The sequence below is a fragment of the Liolophura sinensis genome, chromosome 9, assembly GCF_032854445.1.
Source record: "Liolophura sinensis isolate JHLJ2023 chromosome 9, CUHK_Ljap_v2, whole genome shotgun sequence".
NCBI classification, from domain to species: domain Eukaryota; kingdom Metazoa; phylum Mollusca; class Polyplacophora; order Chitonida; family Chitonidae; genus Liolophura; species Liolophura sinensis.
In genome coordinates this window covers 975829-995558 of record NC_088303.1, presented here as the reverse complement: position 1 = coordinate 995558, position 19730 = coordinate 975829, and the positions used below count along the sequence as shown (strand labels likewise).

General features: G+C 39.2%; 1 protein-coding gene across 1 annotated transcript in view; it reads right to left on the bottom strand.

Moving 5' to 3' along the window:
* Nucleotides 1-19730, bottom strand: part of LOC135474971 (C-Maf-inducing protein-like) — a 67223-nt gene that overhangs the window by 32100 nt on the left and 15393 nt on the right. Inside the window, 6 exon segments of the mRNA XM_064754679.1 lie at nucleotides 4698-5447; nucleotides 6046-6135; nucleotides 7723-7785; nucleotides 7787-7795; nucleotides 10324-10374; nucleotides 11112-11240. Of these exon segments, the coding sequence (XP_064610749.1) occupies nucleotides 4698-5447; nucleotides 6046-6135; nucleotides 7723-7785; nucleotides 7787-7795; nucleotides 10324-10374; nucleotides 11112-11240 (1092 nt within the window).

Below are 19730 nucleotides of genomic sequence, written 5' to 3'. Positions count from 1 at the left end.
TCAATCTCCCCATTTCCAAAGGTTGTATGGCCAGTTCTTCAGCATCATCAAATGTCGATCTCCCTACTTCCAAAGGTTGTATGGCCAGTTCTTCAGCATCATAAAATGTCTATCTCCCCACTTCCAAAGGTTGTATGGCCAGTTCTTCAGCATCATCAAATGTCGATCTCCCCACTTCCAAAGGTTGTATGGCCAGTTCTTCAGCATCATAAAATGTCTATCTCCCCACTTCCAAAGGTTGTATGGCCAGTTCTACAGCATCATAAAATGTCTATCTCCCCACTTCCAAAGGTTGTATGGCCAGTTCTTCAGCATCATAAAATGTCTATCTCCCCACTTCAAAAGGTTGTATGACCAGTTCTTCAGCATAACAAATGTCAACCTCCTCCCTTTCAAAGGTTACAAGACCAGTTCTGCATCATCGCAAATGCAAATCTCTTCCTCCTTCCAAAAGTTGCCAGACATTTTGTTTAATTCTTATAAGCCTTTGCCATTAAATTTTAAATCAAATTTGATTAAATTCAACATATGTCCTGGATAAACTTATTAACACTTACAATGTGAAAAGATTGACAGACATAAAAAAGTTCATCAGTTCTTTATACATGTATTATGTCCTTGTTATTAAACTTCAAGCTAAATCTGACAATTAGATTTATATACATGTATCAACAAATGATGTATCAAAGTAACATAGGGAAGTCACAACAGCACCACCACAGTAACACATACATGCAGTGTGAGACAGCAAACCACACAACTAAACAGAACTTTCCCCCTCACAACAGCACCACCATAGTAACACATACATGCAGTGTGAGACAGCAAACCACACACCTAAACAGAACTTACCCCCGTCACAACAGCACCGCCACAGTAACACATACATGCAGTGTGAGACAGCAAACCACACATCTAAACAGAACTTTCCCCCTTCACAACAGCACCACCACAGTAACACATACATGCAGTGTGAGACAGCAAACCACACACCTAAACAGAACTTTCCCCCATCACAACAGCACCACCACAGTAACACATACATGCAGTGTGAGACAGCAAACCACACACCTAAACAGAACTTTCCCCCGTCACAACAGCACCGCCACAGTAACACATACATGCAATGTGAGACAGCAAACCACACACCTAAACAGAACTTCCCTCCGTCACAACAGCACCACCACAGTAACACATACATGCAGTGTGAGACAGCAAACCACACACCTAAACAGAACTTTCCCCCCGTCACAACAGCACTGCCACAGTAACACATACATGCAGTGTGAGACAGCAAACCACACACCTAAACAGAACTTACCCCCGTCACAACAGCACCACCACAGTAACACATACATGCAGTGTGAGACAGCAAACCACACACCTAAACAGAACTTTCCCCTGTCACAACAGCACCACCATAGTAACACATACATGCAGTGTGAGACAGCAAACCACACACCTAAACAGAACTTTCCCCTGTCACAACAGCACCACCACAGTAACACATACATGCAGTGTGAGACAGCAAACCACACACCTAAACAGAACTTCCCCCTGTCACAACAGCACCACCACAGTAACACATACATGCAGTGTGAGACAGCAAACCACACACCTAAACAGAACTTTCCCCCGTCACAACAGCACCACCACAGTAACACATACATGCAGTGTGAGACAGCAAACCACACACCTAAACAGAACTTTCCCCCGTCACAACAGCACCACCACAGTAACACATACATGCAGTGTGAGACAGCAAACCACACACCTAAACAGAACTTTCCCCCGTCACAACAGCACCACCACAGTAACACATACATGCAGTGTGAGACAGCAAACCACACACCTAAACAGAACTTTCCCCCGTCACAACAGCACCACCACAGTAACACATACATGCAGTGTGAGACAGCAAACCACACACCTAAACAGAACTTCCCCCTGTCACAACAGCACCACCACAGTAACACATACATGCAGTGTGAGACAGCAAACCACACTTTCCCCCATGGCTTAAAACTTCATTTGTACTTATTTGGCCATTAATTATAGCAGTTATGCATGTACTTGAAAATGGTTTCTTTTTCTTTTTTGTTGTTTCTGCCAAGGCTATAAAGCAAAGCTTAACTGATTGACTGGGTTATAATGATGTGTTAACATTGCTTAGTTCTTTCTTAAGAGAAGAAACGTTCACAAAGAAACTAGTCCTTCAGAGTTTTTTGTGAACATGTTGAATGCCCACTAATGAATAGGCATTTCTAATCCAAGGGCAAGATGCAGCTGTAAGCAGCTGATGTGAAGCATCCCAATCTCATGTGCTACATGTAATCCAGAACAACATTAGGTGAATACACAAAGTGGGTGAGATGAGATTTTTAACAGCTGAGCAAAGAGGTGGCATCCTATGAACATCAAGACCCTGTACAGCCCATGTTAACCTGACAGGAATAATCAATAGGCAGAAATATCTGACAGGTAGATTGCGACGACAACAACTAATTTTCAGCTAGATACGTGTGAACAAAAGTGGCTCAGTTAAAAGAGGAATGTGTTTGTGTGTACCTACACACAAGCTTACCGTTTCCGGCAATAAAGAGACAGAAAGGAAAAAAAAGAGAAAAAGTTATGAGGGTGACAGCATTCAATGAACCAAGCATTACATGGGAAATTACGCTGGGAGAAAACTGATGTGATTTCTTTACCTAGAACACAGGACCATTTTAATGATTTTACTGTGTAGACCGAATCAATACCACATGCCAGACAAGCCAATGCTTCACCGCCATGATACATTCACCTTAATAGTCATAATAGTCAGCTGTCTTCTAACTAACCAAGCCTCTTGTATTTACTTTGGCATTTGCCATCCTAAACACTGCACACAAGCCTCTGACATGACACTTCACATGTGACATGCAGCATGCAACATGCACTATCAAGGGAGTCTTGAAGCCCGGTTTATGATGAGAAAAAAGATCTCATTTCAGGTCAAGTCAACTAAGCCAAACTGTTGAAATAAATGATTATCAATGCAAGATTACAACTTCAAGGGAAAATCAATGATAGATTCTGACAGAAATAGTTACCTACTTAATGCACTACATGTACATGTTCTGCACATGTCTTTTGCTTGAAAAAATTCATCACAACAAAATATTTATGACTTGCAGAATGTGAAACCTGTACTGTAAGTGAATGAGTGCTCACGGCTTAACATCATACTTAACAATTTTTCAGTCATATGACGATGAAAGAGTCCTTAGAATGCATGTACGTGTAATGTGCCTCGTTGTTAAAGGACAGATTTCTACCTCCCTTTTATCTAGTGCTGCTTCACTGTGATGACTGCCCTGCCCACCAGCCATTATACTGTTATGGGTCAACCAGTCAAACTATCCCCTTAATACTGAAAGCCAAGCAAGGAAGCCACAACTTCCTCTTTTAAGGTCTTAGGCGTGACCTGATCCAGAATTAACCATGGATCTACCATTCCCAAAGCGGACAATATACCATCTCAGCCATTGGAGCAAAAAAAAAAAACTGTATTGTACAGCACCCAGACAAATGTACACATGACCTGCAGAATATGACAATTGCATTGTACAGAACCCAGATAAATGTACATGACCTACAGAATATGACAACTGTATTGTACAGCACCACGATAAATGTACACATGACCTGCAGAATATGACAACTGTATTGTACATCACCACGATAAATGTACATGACAGACAGAATATGACAACTGTATTGTACAGCACCACGATAAATGTACACATGACCTGCAGAATATGACAACTGTATTGTACAGCACACAGATAAATGTACACATGACCTGCAGAATATGACAATTGCATTGTACAGAACCCAGATAAATGTACACATGACCTACAGAATATGACAATTGCATTGTACAGAACCCAGATAAATGTACATGACCTGCAGAATATGACAACTGTATTGTACAGCACACAGATACATGCATAATAACAATATCACTTAGCTAGTCCATTACATTTTCTGTTAGCCTTGGAGACATGTCCATATGATGCACCTGCAGCCAGGGACAGTTCCAGCAGATACACGCAAATATACCCTATTTTAATAACAACTAACCCTCTGCCCTGTAGGTATTATTTCTATAAGAGCATGAATGTTTCATGACCAAGGGGCATCGGGACTCGAGGTTCCCAGACAGAATGCTGCCGACAACACACATGGGTCCATTAGATCAAATTAGTCCCAGGAAAAGCTTGCCCTCTCAACAACAATAACAACTGATGCAACAGTCACACTGGTACTTGTTCGGGATTCATAGGCCATACCCACAATGTTCAATGTTCACCTATTATTAGGGCTTCAATAGGATAATTATTGGTTCCCAGTTTATATATGTAACAAGAAAAAAAAGGAGAAATGCGTGCTCATAAGCTGTGATGCACACGTTTCAAAAGCATAAACTGCAATGAAGAACATATGAACACTGCCATAATATCTAGAACAATGACAAAAAAAAATATCCATGTTTTTAGATGTATCCATGTTTTTAGATGTTGAATACCATGCAAATTGAAGGTGTGGGAGGGTATAGATGTTGAATACCATGCAAATTGAAGGTGTGGGAGGGTATAGATGTTGAATACCATGCAACTTGGAGGCCTGTGAAGGTAAACAGAGATGTTGAATACCATGCCACTTGGAGGCCTGTGAAGGTAAACAGAGATGTTGAATACCATGCCACTTGGAGGCCTGTGAAGGTAAACAGAGATGTTGAACACCATGCCACTTGGAGGCCTGTGAAGGTAAACAGAGATGTTGAATACCATGCCACTTGGAGGCCTGTGAAGGTAAACAGAGATGTTGAATACCATGCCACTTGGAGGCCTGTGAAGGTAAATAGAGATGTTGAACACCATGCCACTTGGAGGCCTGTGAAGGTAAACAGAGAGGTTGAATACCATGCCACTTGGAAGCCTGTGAAGGTAAACAGAGATGTTGAATACTGTGCCACTTGGAGGCGTGTGAAGGTAAACAGAGATGTTGAATACCATGCCACTTGGAGGCGTGTGAAGGTAAACAGAGATGTTGAATACCGTGCCACTTGCAGGCCTGTGCTCGGAGGCCTGTGAAGGTAAACACAGAGGTTGAATACCATGCCACTTGGAGGCGTGTGAAGGTAAACAGAGATGTTGAATACCATGCCACTTGGAGGCGTGTGAAGGTAAACAGAGATGTTGAATACCATGCCACTTGCAGGCCTGTGAAGGTAAACAGAGATGTTGAATACCATGCCACTTGGAGGCTTGTGAAGGTAAACAGAGATGTTGAATACCATGCCACTTGGAGGTCTGTGAAGGTAAACAGAGATGTTGAACACCATGCCACTTGGAGGCCTGTGAAGGTAAACACAGAGGTTGAATACAATGCCACTTGGAGGCCTGTGAAGGTAAACACAGAGGTGAATACCATGCCACTTGGAGGTGTGTGAAGGTAAATAGAGATGTTCAATGCGATGCCACTTGGAGATGTATGAACACGTACATGCACCTTTAAGAGGAGGATGAATGTAAACAAAAGATATTAGACATATCTTTTAGAGGATGAAGGTAAACAAAAGATATTAGACATATCTTTTAGAGGATGAAGGTAAACAAAAGATGTTAGACATATCTTTTAGAGATGAAGGTAAACAAAAGATGTTAGACATATCTTTTAGAGGATGAAGGTAAACAAAAGATGTTAGACATATCTTTTAGAGGATGAAGGTAAACAAAAGATGTTAGACATATCTTTTAGAGGATGAAGGTAAACAAAAGATGTTAGACATATCTTTTAGAGGATGAAGGTAAACAAAAGATGTTAGACATATCTTTTAGAGGATGAAGGTAAACAAAAGACGTTAGACATATCTTTTAGAGGATGAAGGTAAACAAAAGATGTTAGACATATCTTTTAGAGGATGAAGGTAAACAAATGATGTTAGACATATCTTTTAGAGGATGGTGAAAGTAAAAAGAGATGCTCTATAGAACATACCTGTTGGACGACCTCTGAGATAAGATCCAGGGGGAACTGGTACACACTTACATCTTGGATGGGTGTCCATAATGATACATCAATCATCGTCTGAAATCATTCAAATGTCACATACTGCCTAGTATTAAAAAATACTGCATAAAATAGACAAATTTGTATCTGTCATACATATTTTATGCACCTTACAGCTGTCCGAAACACTCCAAGCCACGTGTCAGTTGCATTTCTGTATTGCTTAAATACTCTCAAGTGTTGAAAGTGAATGTGAACATTAAACTATTTAAATAGTGGACACTTTATGTCACTGTGAAGACTATTTTACCACTACATGTACGCACTGTATGACTATGTATTGTTAAATGGAACTACTACCACTTCATTCCCGATAACTGACAAACTTGTCAACATACAAGGTAAAGGTTCAGTACAGCCAGTACTTTATGTAACATGCAACTCAAGTCACCTCCTTTTATATACTTACCTGAAAGGTCAGACAGTTTAGCATTTTGTGCATAGCCGATGAACTGATTTGTACACGATTGAAATTATCCAAAGAAATATGTCATACTTAATTGCGTGCATTTTATTCATGTTTAACACTATAATCAAAAATCTTTCCAGTCAATGTACTAAAATGAAGGCTTTGCTGCACACAGCCAACATAAGCTAAGTTAAACTTTATTATCACACCATTAAATACTATCAACTTTAGAAAATGAATGCTTTGTATATGAACAGGTCCTTACATTTAGTGTTGTATAATGCCGTATTCAGGAATGTGTCCCTTATGCCACGATGGCCACTTGTATGATTGTAGTCAGTTTTATGGGCTAAAGATTGTGCTCCGTGAACAACATTTCTCACAAACTGTTCCATGTGTTTTCACGTAGTGTTAAACTGCACAGGCCCAAGAGTTGTTGATCAATTACTGTCGACAAAGCCTCATAAAGAGTGAGAGTGAGAGAATTTATGAATTTTGTGCCCAGTGCCAGGTTTGAACCAGCACTTTGCATGTCCTCTCATGAATACAGAACGAAGAATTGCAGCCCGCTGCATGTAGGGACGTGCACCCGAGCATGAATGTAACAAACCTCTAGCATGTTATTGTATATTAAACGCGATGACAACATAGCATTTTGAGTAATTCTAGACCAGTGACATGTAATAAATTGCAATTAACATCACTGCATTTTTTGATAGCTCATTCTGCTTAAGCCTTGGTGCTAGGGGACATGTAAATTGCTACCACTATGCATTTACCTGAGACTAAAACCCCAACTGATATAAACTGACAGGAGACCATATTATAATGGTTACATACAACTATCACACTGTCGTCGCTGCTGGGTTTTTTTTTTCTCTATGCTGAAGGTTTTCATCATATTAATCTAAACTGATACAGCCAAGCCAGTCATATAATCATTCAACATCAATCTCTTTAATCTCTGATCTATTTAAACCTACATGTATTTCCCCCCTTTACTCTAAACAGTAAAACATACACTTTAAACACAGGTCAGACTCTCCTTCTTGAAGACAAAAACTTCCTTCTTATAAACCATGGCACTAATTAGACTGCATGGCCTGCATCTACAGGACAGTGAAATACACTCTTCAAGTCAATCAATCAAGCAAACACCGCTCCTCCTCTCTGCCTCACACAACCTCAAAACTCACCTTTATCTCTTTTACTAAAACTTCTGGTCTCCTTGCATTTTTAAGAAGTTTGTCATATTTGAAACATGTGTTTCTGAAAATGAAATACATGGAAATTGAATCAACAGTTACATTACTTTCACTATCATCATCACTGCATAACGTGACCTAATTACCTTTTCCCCTCAGAACATAATCAATTGACATTGGAGGGAAAGTAACCCAGCTGTCAAGATACATGTATATCCCTGACCCTGATCACAATAAAACTACAAGGAAGTATAAGCCAACGGATCAACATGTATACAAGGACATGTATGTACAATGCACATCTATCAAAAACGTCTACATGTAACAAACAACTGACATCACCTTTTGCAAAGTTCTCCATATCGTCACAAAACAAATATCTCGGCGTGCTTTGTGATGGAAAGCTAAAGAAAATTTACATTCAAAATTTAATCACATTTTAGTCATGGTGATAGAAAGAACTTCCACTCTACCAAATATGAATTATACAAGTGAACGGAAAAGTTCTGAAAAATTCTGCTTCCAAGATGTCAAATGTACCTATCCATAGAGACACCTATCCATAGATACCTATCCATAGATACACCTATCCATAGATACACCTATCCATAGGGACACCCATCCATAGATACACCTATCCATAGACACCTATCCATAGATACCTATCCATAGATACACCTATCCATAGATACACCTATCCATAGACACCTATCCATAGATACCTATCCATAGATACACCTATCCAATAGATACCTATCCATAGATACCTATCCATAGATACACCTATCCATAGACACACCTATCAATAGACACCTATCCATAGATACACCTATCCATAGATACACCTATCCATAGCCACCTATCCATAGAGACACCTATCCATAGACACCTATCCATAGATACACCTATCCATAGATACACCTATCCATAGACACCTATCCATAGATACACCTATCCATAGAGACACCACCTATCCATAGATACACCTATCCATAGATACACCTATCCATAGATACACCTATTCATAGACACCTATCCATAGATACACCTATCCATAGAGACACCTATCCATAGACACCTATCCATAGACACCTATCCATAGAGACACCTATCCATAGATACACCTATCCATAGATACCTATCCATAGATACACCTATCCATAGATACACCTATCCATAGAGACACTTATCCATAGAGACACCTATCCATAGATACACCTATCCATAGATACCTATCCATAGATACACCTATCCATAGATACACCTATCCATAGATACACCTTTCCATAGATACACCTATCCCTAGATACACCTATGCATAGATACACCTATCCATAGATACCTATCCATAGATACACCTATCCATAGACACCTATCCATAGAGACACCACCTATCCATAGACACCTATCCACAGAGACACCTATCCATAGATACCTATCCATAGATACACCTATCCATAGAGACACCTATCCATAGATACACCTATCCATAGATACACCTATCCATAGAGACCTATCCATAGATACACCTATCCATAGATACACCTATCCATAGATACCTATCCATAGAGACACCTATCCATAGAGACACCACCTATCCATAGAGACACCTATCCACAGAGACACCTATCCATAGATACCTATCCACAGATACACCTATCCATAGAAACACCTATCCATAGATACACCTATCCATAGATACACCTATCCATATTCCCAACAGGATGGACAGATGCAAATTATACCCTAAGCAACATATTGAGCTGTAACATTACAGAGCATTTGAGTGATGGGATTTATATGAACTGTGAAAAACTGTTCTAAAAAGAAGCTCCCTGCATCTTATTCTGCCCTACAGATGTGACATCCAGCAAAAACAAAAGCTTTTACAGGAAAGACTTCAAGTTGACACAGCTTCAAAAGGTTACCAGGGTGAAAAAAAGTATAGTTCTGGTGCGCTATAGACTGGTCAATCCACTGAGGTGAAAATCAATACCAGAATAGCGAGGAACAACCTTATTTCTTCACTGGCAATCTATTATACAGGCGAAGCCATATCTGCTGAAAAATATAAAGTGTTATGGCTTTGAAACACAAGGACAGCCTCGGCAATAGGAATAGAAAAGGAAATCCAGCACAACTGCTTAATCATGATGTGGGGTTTAACTGATTACACGCAATACAGTAAGTAAACTGTTAAAGCATTTCACTGTGCAAATATAGCTTGAAATAGCAGAGATGACAGGGCAACTCTTCCTATCGCTTGTCTCTGATTTATGGATATCTCACAGTACGACCAAAATAGACATTTATTACATGCTAATTTGATTAATTCACCCAAGACTGATTACTTTCATACTCTGATCCAAACATCTGAGCCAGAAAGTACAGTGAATTTCGAGCAAAGCAATAGCTCCTGGTTTTATAATCATGTCAACAAGGTTAACACACAGTCCTCTATCTCGGACATGTCTCACTGAAAGATTAATTACCACATGGTCTAGTGGTAGAAGATAATATGAAATAATGTCTCCAATGGCAAAGGGAAAGCCAGTCTGTTTTTAAGCGCTATACCCACATTTGTGCACTTACCTTCCACTGTATTGAGTGTAACCACTGATCTCGCAAGTAGGCATTGTTGGCCTGTGAAAATAAACACACCACCATCTGATAATTCAGCAAGATTCACAAATATTACCACATGAAATACATACATACATATTCACCAATGCAGAGAGCACTTCCAAAAATTTTTCTCCAATGACTTTTTATTTCAAAATAATTAAAATCTATATTCTAGAGTACGCAGCGTCGTGTTCCATAAAATTCAATAAAATGTATTTCTCAACAATCCAAACAATGTCATGTCAGGTACAATGTGTACATAGTACAGTGCACTCCAAGTACGACCTTGAAGAAAAGCGAACAGTTGAAAATAGTAATAACCCTGTAGAATAATAATGCCATTGCCTTAATTCGCACTGTACTGAGGTCAAGCTCTAAAGTAAAGTACTAATATATGCAAACTGTTAGGAAATGTGTATCATGCAGGACAGGTGATTGATTGATTTATTTATTTATTTGATTGGTGTTTTACGCCGTACTCAAGAATATTTCACTTATACAACGGTAGCCAACATTATGGTGAGTGGAAACACACAAACCTCCACAGGTTACTGGATGACCAACAGGTGAATGTATTCAATGCGCTTATAGCATGCTAAGGCTATGACATCACAATGCAAAGGGATCAATTGTTCACAATGATACCACGTTTACACAACATAACCATTAAACATCCAGACTTGCCAGAGACGGGCAAACTAGCATGGTCAGATCTGTAACGCTTTACCATGATAAACAAGACAGCACAGACTTACCTGTATTAATAGGGAACCGTCTGGAATTGTGATTCGAATACAAAATTTATGCCCTGCATCCCAGCGGGAGATCATGTGGACATCCTCTATGTTAGAGTACGGAATAGCAGCTTCCATGAAACCCGCAGGCTGTGCAAAATAAAGGAAGACATATAAAACACATGAGGCAACCTAAACTGGTCAAGCACAGAAAATAGAATCAATATCACAAATAACAATGTATAACTCATGTTGTGGACTGCCTCAGTGACATGTCTGAGGGTAACACTCAATTCATCCACGTAAAAGATCCACTGTAATAGTGTCAGAACTAATACAAAAGCTGAACTTTTTGAAAATACAGTAGATATAATTTTGCGTGTGGCTGATTTCAATTCTGACTTTATGTTACATGTAGTTTTTAAAGCCATGGCATTTTTAAACACACCAAACAACTCTGGGGATAAGAGTATGAGCTTACAAATGATAACATTTTCAAACTTCTGTGCTGTTTGCATATATATATATATATATATATATATATATATATATATATATATATATATATATATATAAATATTAGAACAGGTGGCCATGCAAAACAGAATGGTTTCAACCACTCCAAGGGAACTTCTAATCTACATTACTGTATTTAATCACATTATACATATACATTAAAGAGTTAAAACAGCAGCAGATATGGGATTGCATCTGCTAGACTAGAACTGCTGTAATATCTCTGCCTGCGAGTTCATAGGCCTGCATACACATACATGTATAGGCCTGCATACACGTACATGTAAAGGCCTGCATACACATACATGTATAGGCCTGCATACGCATACATGTACAGGCCTGCATACACATACACGTATAGGCCTGCATACATGTAAATGTATAGGCCTGCATACACGTACATGTACAGGCCTGCATACACGTACATGTATAGGCCTGTATACACATACATGTATAGGCCTGCTTCACATACATGTATAGGCCTGCATACACATACATGTACAGGCCTGCATACATGTACATGCTGGGGCCTGTATACACGTACATGTATAGGCCTGCATACACATACATGTATAGGCCTGCATACACGTACATGCTAGGCCTGTATACACGTACATGTATAGGCCTGCATACACGTACATGTACAGGCCTGCATACACGTACATGTATAGGCCTGCATACACGTACATGTATAGGCCTGCTTCACATACATGTATAGGCCTGCATACACATACATGTACAGGCCTGCATACACATACATGTATAGGCCTGCATACACGTACATGCTAGGCCTGTATACACATACATGTATAGGCCTGCATACATGTACATATACATGTACAGGCCTGCATACACATACATGTATAGGCCTGCATACCCATACATGTACAAGCCTGCATACACGTGCATGTATAGGCCTGCATACACATATATGCATAGGCTTGCATACACGTACATGTATAGGCCTACAAAAAAAGTATATGTATAGGCCTGCATACACGTACAAGTATAGGCCTGCATACATGTACATGTCTGGGACTGCATAAACGTACATGTATAGGCCTACACATGCACGTGCTGTCTATGCAAAGATGCACCATAACGTCAGGTCTACATCATAACTGACATTCCGTAATAACATTATGTATCAAACCTTACAAATGAGGCATACTTTGTGTAAATGTACAGTACTCACTAAAACAGACAACTTCAACATTTTCTCAATTAATGTCCATTTCATAAATTATATGTAACATACATCACTGTGTTAACTAACCAGCCAGCGGCTATGGCATGTTTGGAGCTCTAAAGCATACAGTGTCCAATATGGTTTGTGAAATAAATCTCTCTGATTCATATTTCAACTACCAAAATACAAATTTGTATATTTCAATTTTCCAAAGAATACAATGCTGATAAATCTGAATTACTCGCATATATTTGTACATCTATTTTTAATACACAAATCATTGCAAGAACAGGCTGTACATGTTCCATGTGAAAACAAGAGATTAGCTAAAAAAACAAAAACATCAGTAATCTCAAAGAGAAATTAGTCTGTAACTGTATCTGTTATTTGTACACATCTTGGCTTAAATCACAGCTCAGCTTTGTCAACATACTGAACTGTTCCTGGAGTGCTAAAGTAATATTTATCTATTTTATTGGCACTGACTACCTTAACCAGCGCAGCCTTTAGCAATTACAGGTAACTAAGGAACATGAATGAGCTCAATAAGTGAATTTATGTACATGTATGTCAGATCAAGTAGCCCCGGAAGACATTCAGAAAACCTACATTGTCAAGGGCCTTAGGAGTGTCACCAACTGGTTACTGTCACCAAGGCTCCAAGAACATGTACCTTTGCAAGGTAAAAAGAAAAAAACATCCAGACATAGTGTATATATGATGAACCATGGTGATGTACCACATCGGGCGTTTACCTTGAAGCATGTGTTCATCATTTTGCTCCGGCTCAGCCATGGACACTTCACATGTATTTCTAACCTAGCAGGCCATGTACAGAGGTATCAATCTGGTGTTTACCTCACTACTAGCCACAGGCTTTGGCACACTTTCAGAAAGTGTTGGGCACAAGCCGGGAAGAAATCTGTCTAAAATCAATACATCTTTCCTCACAGACAAGGGAACAAGGCTGGCTAGTATTAGGCCAGAAATCCTGTTCGGTCAGCTGGAATCCTGATAAGGCCCTTATTAACAAGGGTCTCCAAACCAGCATGACTCTGGTCTCCTGTTTCCAGGTCAAACTATTCAAAGTTTGAACATTACTTTCAGTATCGCATAAAAACCACAAATCATCAGGGGGTGAAACATCTCTACACTACTACAGTACCTGCATGTAAACAAGTGGTTTTGGAAAGTAACATAAATACACAAAGTGTTGGTACCCTATTTAAAGACACATGTCATTGAAGGATTACACTGTAATGCAAACAAAAGCCTACAGAGACATGAAATTTCCCATTATAAGAGTGGGATAACCCCTACATTATGTATATACAACCTGTCAGATATAGTACACACTATATATTTATGAAGATGCCAAATGCCCACATGGAATACATCAGACCTGGGACTACCAGACAGGGGGATATGAAGCACTATTGTTCTCGCTCAGTCGGGCTTGAGAATCATACCCTCTCTTCGCTTGATCATGCGTCAGTCCGAGGCTTCACGAGATTAACTCATCAACCACAGAACTCTAAAGAAGACATCGCTTAATCTTTGCCGTAGAATGCTCAAAATACACCTACAGTCAAGAACCCGAATCCGGAAAAGGTTACTGAGGTCAGTATAGTATATGTTTGTATACATCTTAATTCAACTATCATGAATTCGACAGGAATTTACAGCCGAAATTAATTCAAGCATAGCGGTTGAATTTATCCAGCGTCCATCAGTTTCACACTTGTGAGGATTTACTAGTGATGATACATGGGGACACCTAGCAGGAATCGATAGCTGACACAACTAGAAGTACAGGCAGACGTGTTATTTGGCAGCCAACAGTACTGCATTGAAGCCAGCGCGGGAAGTACAGAGGTGTTCAAGGTAAGCTTATGCATCCAGACAAGGCTGGGATAGAACATGTAATCACTGCCCTACAGAGCTAGTAAATTTGCTGCATTTTCTCTGTTGTTGAAAACATCTAAAACAGACATTTCAAATTTTCATTCTTTTCACAATAAGCCTTTGAAGTATAAATGACGACTCTGTTTAGGCATTAAACTCTTGTAGGACTTTCATTACACTGTTGCATGTGTAAAGTTAAAGTTTGTTAACTCTCCTGTCAACACAAGTGAAAAAAACCTCTACGGGAATCACACTTAAAAACTGCAATGTTATCGGGTCTGTTCGTCCTATCAACTGACCAAGACGACTTGTCCAAAATTCAGTTACCATGCCAAGTGACTAAAATCTCGTAGATTACCGATTGTAATTGCCATGTAAATTATTTTACGTCTATGAGTTGTGTTCTTTCTCCTCAACTGCATACAAAAACTCTAAAAAAAAATAAAGAAAAAAAGCACATTTTATTTACACTGGATAGTCATTTTTGGATATGTTTTTTGGAATAATTTCTTTATTATAATTTTGTAAGGAGCTGCAAGAAATCGGCTGTTTTGGGCTGTTGAAAAGGTTGTATTTATGTGTAACTTTCTACGTCATTACTTATGTCAGTTCATTCATGCTTCGTTGAATGAGGGTGGCCAAATATAGAGGAGACTCTTTTCAGATGTAGTTCACGTGACAAAATAAGTGATACACCTACATATGCATTCTACCCTTGCCATGTTCATCTGTCTTAGAGGCATCTAAAAACCACTTTCTAGCACATCAGCTTGAGTGGTGAGTTCAGCTTGGACCTGACATGTTGTCTGATGGAAGTTCGAATCAGGAGCATTTCAAAAGTTAAGTAAATCCTTTCAAAAAAAGTATAAATCGCAAAAGAAGTATAAAGAGACATGTGACAGAAACTAAAATGATAAACGTCTTATTTGCACTGTTTTTTTTTTGTATGCAAATTGAACATCTCCCCGTTTAATTTTAACCAATGAAAAATCAGTAAAAGCATGTGACCGTGAGAAAAAAAATGACGTCAGAATGCAAGTGAAACTCAACACGTAAATATAACCCTGGTCCTTAGAACTCCCCTGTTTGTTATAATTTCTAATTCCTGTGCGCAGTCCAACACAGGAAGATGTTCAGTAATAGAATTACTTAAATTACAGATACAGTATATATTTCAACAACAAGACGCAATAAACATTGCTGGGAGTGAGTTCAATTATTTGAGCATTTATTGCATTTATTTACAGTGCTATGGCATATAAAATGAAATCTGAGCATTCAGGTTAAATTAAATTGCGCAATATTATGGAATTTCTAGCACAGAAGAATAATTACCTGTTGGAGGCTGGCTCCACCTGATGTTGATGTATGAAGATTTGGCAGGCTATACTTACGTACATATTTAAGGGAAGAGATTGAAAATGTACCATTCAAATTTGATTGATGTACTGTTAATTTTCATGCGAAAGGTGAAGCAAAGTTTGTACACATTAGATTTGGGACATCTCTGTTATTGTAAACTGTCTTTACAAAACAGTTGTTCTTTTGCTACTTATGCCTCAAAAACTAAAAAGAACTAAAAAGCCAATTGGCCGTCGTGAACCAAACAACTCCTACCCTGATCAAGTCGAACTTAACTCAGATGTGGTATCAAGGAAGTGGCTTCTTATTAAAGGAAATGTCAAAGCCATTCTCCATTTAGTGAAATGACCATAACACTTCAGACATCTAATTGGAAGGAGGAACCCATTCTAAGAGACATGGACTTTTTATGTGCTGTCTTCTTTCTATATATCAGAACCGCTTCATCTGACACTCACATTTAAAAATTATGAAAAGAATTGACGCAGGTAAAATATCCTTCTGTGCCACAAAACATATCAGTGAAAGAACATACTGTTGTCTGCAGGAAGGTTTTCACAATTACATATACGAACACGAATCAAGACAGAAAAATGCAATAAATGATAGCAAATAAGTAATGCATAGGATAAAGGCCTTCGACCAGTACAAAACAAGCAAACCATTTTGATGTTATGATGGCAGCAAGCGTTATGATGGGAGGAAACAGGGTTTAAAATTTACCTTGTATGATATAGTCTTTGTCCGATATGGAGTCCATGAGATATGAAATTAAAAATTAAGATGGCGTGTACACCGTAAATCTTCAACCTTTTCTACCAGAAAAGCACTTTTTTTCAGAGAAATCTATGCACAGAATTATTATGAAAATGATTCTAAAAATGATTTGTTTCCGTCACTTAAGATGTAAGTTTTATTAAACTGCAAAAATTATTCCTCTACACCCCATCGTTCTCTCAAAATGTTTCAAAATATTGATTGCAGTGGTGGTTGAAGAAATAGGGTAACTCAGCTGACATAATTTTTTAAGTTAAACTTTTACACCTGTTACCACTGACTTATTTGATTGATGCTTTACATTGGACTCAAGATCATTTCACTTACATGACCACGGCCAACATCAATGGTGGGAGGAAACCGGGCACAGGCCAAGGGATACCTATGTTTATAAGTCACAGGGGTGGGAGCTGGGAAGACGGATAAACAACACATGGAAGATCATGGAGAAATGGTCATAGACACCTTGTCTTCCTCTAGTTTTGCTTTCATGAACGAAAGCACCAGCGTCAAGGTCAAAAGAAGAAAAGAAAACAAGAAAGCTGTACATAAAGTTCTGTGAGTGTCTTTGCTTGACCTTCATAAGCAAGCACAGCATGCACTAGAAAACTATGATTTCCACCATTACACTCCAGGGTATCAGACATACATACAACTCGTTTATGACAGGACATAATATCCATTTTTTCTTTTCCATCAGAGATCAGTAAGTCCCAGGTTGTACAAAAAACATCACGTGAGTTCTGCAAAAACACCTAGACTACCTAGAAAGCTCAAAATTATACAAATCCAACATATACACTATCACTGACATCGATTTAAAAATAGGCAGTTTCCTGTATAACATTTTATGGGACGAATTTCTTCACCCACCCTGTTTATAACCAAAGGAAGTCACGTGGTCTCTAGCTTCGGGGTTGTCTTATACAATAGCATATAATTTCGCACAATTATTTGTTGGTAACGAGAGCGATACACAGGCAGGTGATTTGACCATAACCTAGCCGGCATTATGGCAACAGACGTGTTGATAATATTCATCAGCTCTGTCGAATATGACATCGACTCTGTCCCTTTAGACATCTTAGGCTCACTTCGACAGCCGATGACAGTTCCCAAAGCAGTCTAGACATGTCTGGGTTTGCCAGTTTGACTTTGTGGTGCCCGGGCTAAAACAATAGCAAGTCTAACACCAGGGGCTCTGACAGCGAAGTTTCACATCCTTCCATCTTTTAATCCCAGATCAGACATTGTGAACCGCAAAAAGGCATGTTTTCCATGTCTCTGACCAATAACCCTAACGAAATATCTCAGACGTGTTTTTTGACACCTGTATACCTTCCTGTCAGGATTTACAAAGACACTACTGCCTAAGTACTGCTGGTACTGCTAGTTGTCTTGATCAACATGATCAAGAACGCTTGCCAGAAAGCTGGGTGTTATTGGGTGCATTCACCCTTCACCTTTTCACCAATATTGATCTGGGAAGAGTAGGGATGTACCTGAGGGGTAGTTCTTCAGTGCAATGTTAAAGGATCCAATACAGCTCTCAAACACCTCAATACTTATCTGAACCAGTGCTGTCAGCAAAACTCTGGGGACAACACTCCTAGTTTTATTTATAAAATGACATACTGTACAGACATCATTGGCCCTGATTACAGAATACATCAAACATTGTTCAAGTTACAGTGCTACAGGTATCTAAAGATGTCATAATACTTTACATATGCTGTACCTTCAATGTGACTATAAACATCTATTTTTTTTTAATGACGTTGTCACTTTACGGCAGAGTAGGGCCAATGTGGTAATTTAAACATGTGGTGGAATGTAGAGTATAGAGAAATAATTAAAAAGTGTAGTGTTTATCTTTGATTACCACATATGAATGACTGCTAATATATATACCATTGTATGCCGCAAAGTTTTTCAAGGGTAGCATGACAGCGAATGCAGGTAGACATGTTGTAAGCAGTGTTCAGTGTCATTAAATCAAAGTTGTTTTTGACTGAAGCGAAGCCTCTATTGTTGGATATCACATCATGGCGACCAGGATGAACACTGCCGGTACTGGAACTGTGAGCGCTCGATTCTGTCACCCTCCCCTGTGCAGCGAGAGGTGCAGGTATCAACTGTCGTTGCCAGCCATGAAAACTAAGCACTCAATGAACTTTTTCGAACTGTGCTCAAGAACTATATAAGCTAAACCAGATCACCCTACACTGCTGACAAAGTGCTACACTTCATCACAATGGTCTACTCAAGAGAACTCCGTCCTAACTCTGTGTGCTTTGAAGAAGACGGCTGCAAGTTTTCCCGAGTTTAGATGTCCACTTAGAGGCAATGTTGGGCGAAGCTGGTCAAAATGGCTGTCGCATTTTGAACGTCTGTTAATCCCCCTATCAACAACTCACTACTTATACATACCTTACTGCTTCATGCTGGTACAGATGTTGATGAAATCTTTGACACACTTCCTGATACTGGAGAGAACTATTATCACACAGCTGTTGAAAAACTGACTGAGTATTTTTCCCCAAAAGTAAATACTGCTCACAAACTGTACAACTTCAGCCAAGCCAAAGCAAGGTGAAAGTGAAACACTAGACTCATATCACACCCGTTGCCGAAACTTCTGACATCACGGACGTGGATGAGGAAACAGCTACACAAATAGTCCTGAGATGCACATCTCAGAGACTAGCGCAAAGTGCTTTGCATGAAAACTTGGAGTTAAAGAGCTCTTAGATGCAGGACGCACCTCTGAAGTCAGCGAAATGCAAGCCAGTCGTGTGGGAGATGACAACCATCACCAGCCAGCACCTGTCAACGCAATCCAGCGGTTGCAGGATGATTCTATACCACCATGTTATTCCAGAGGTCGATGT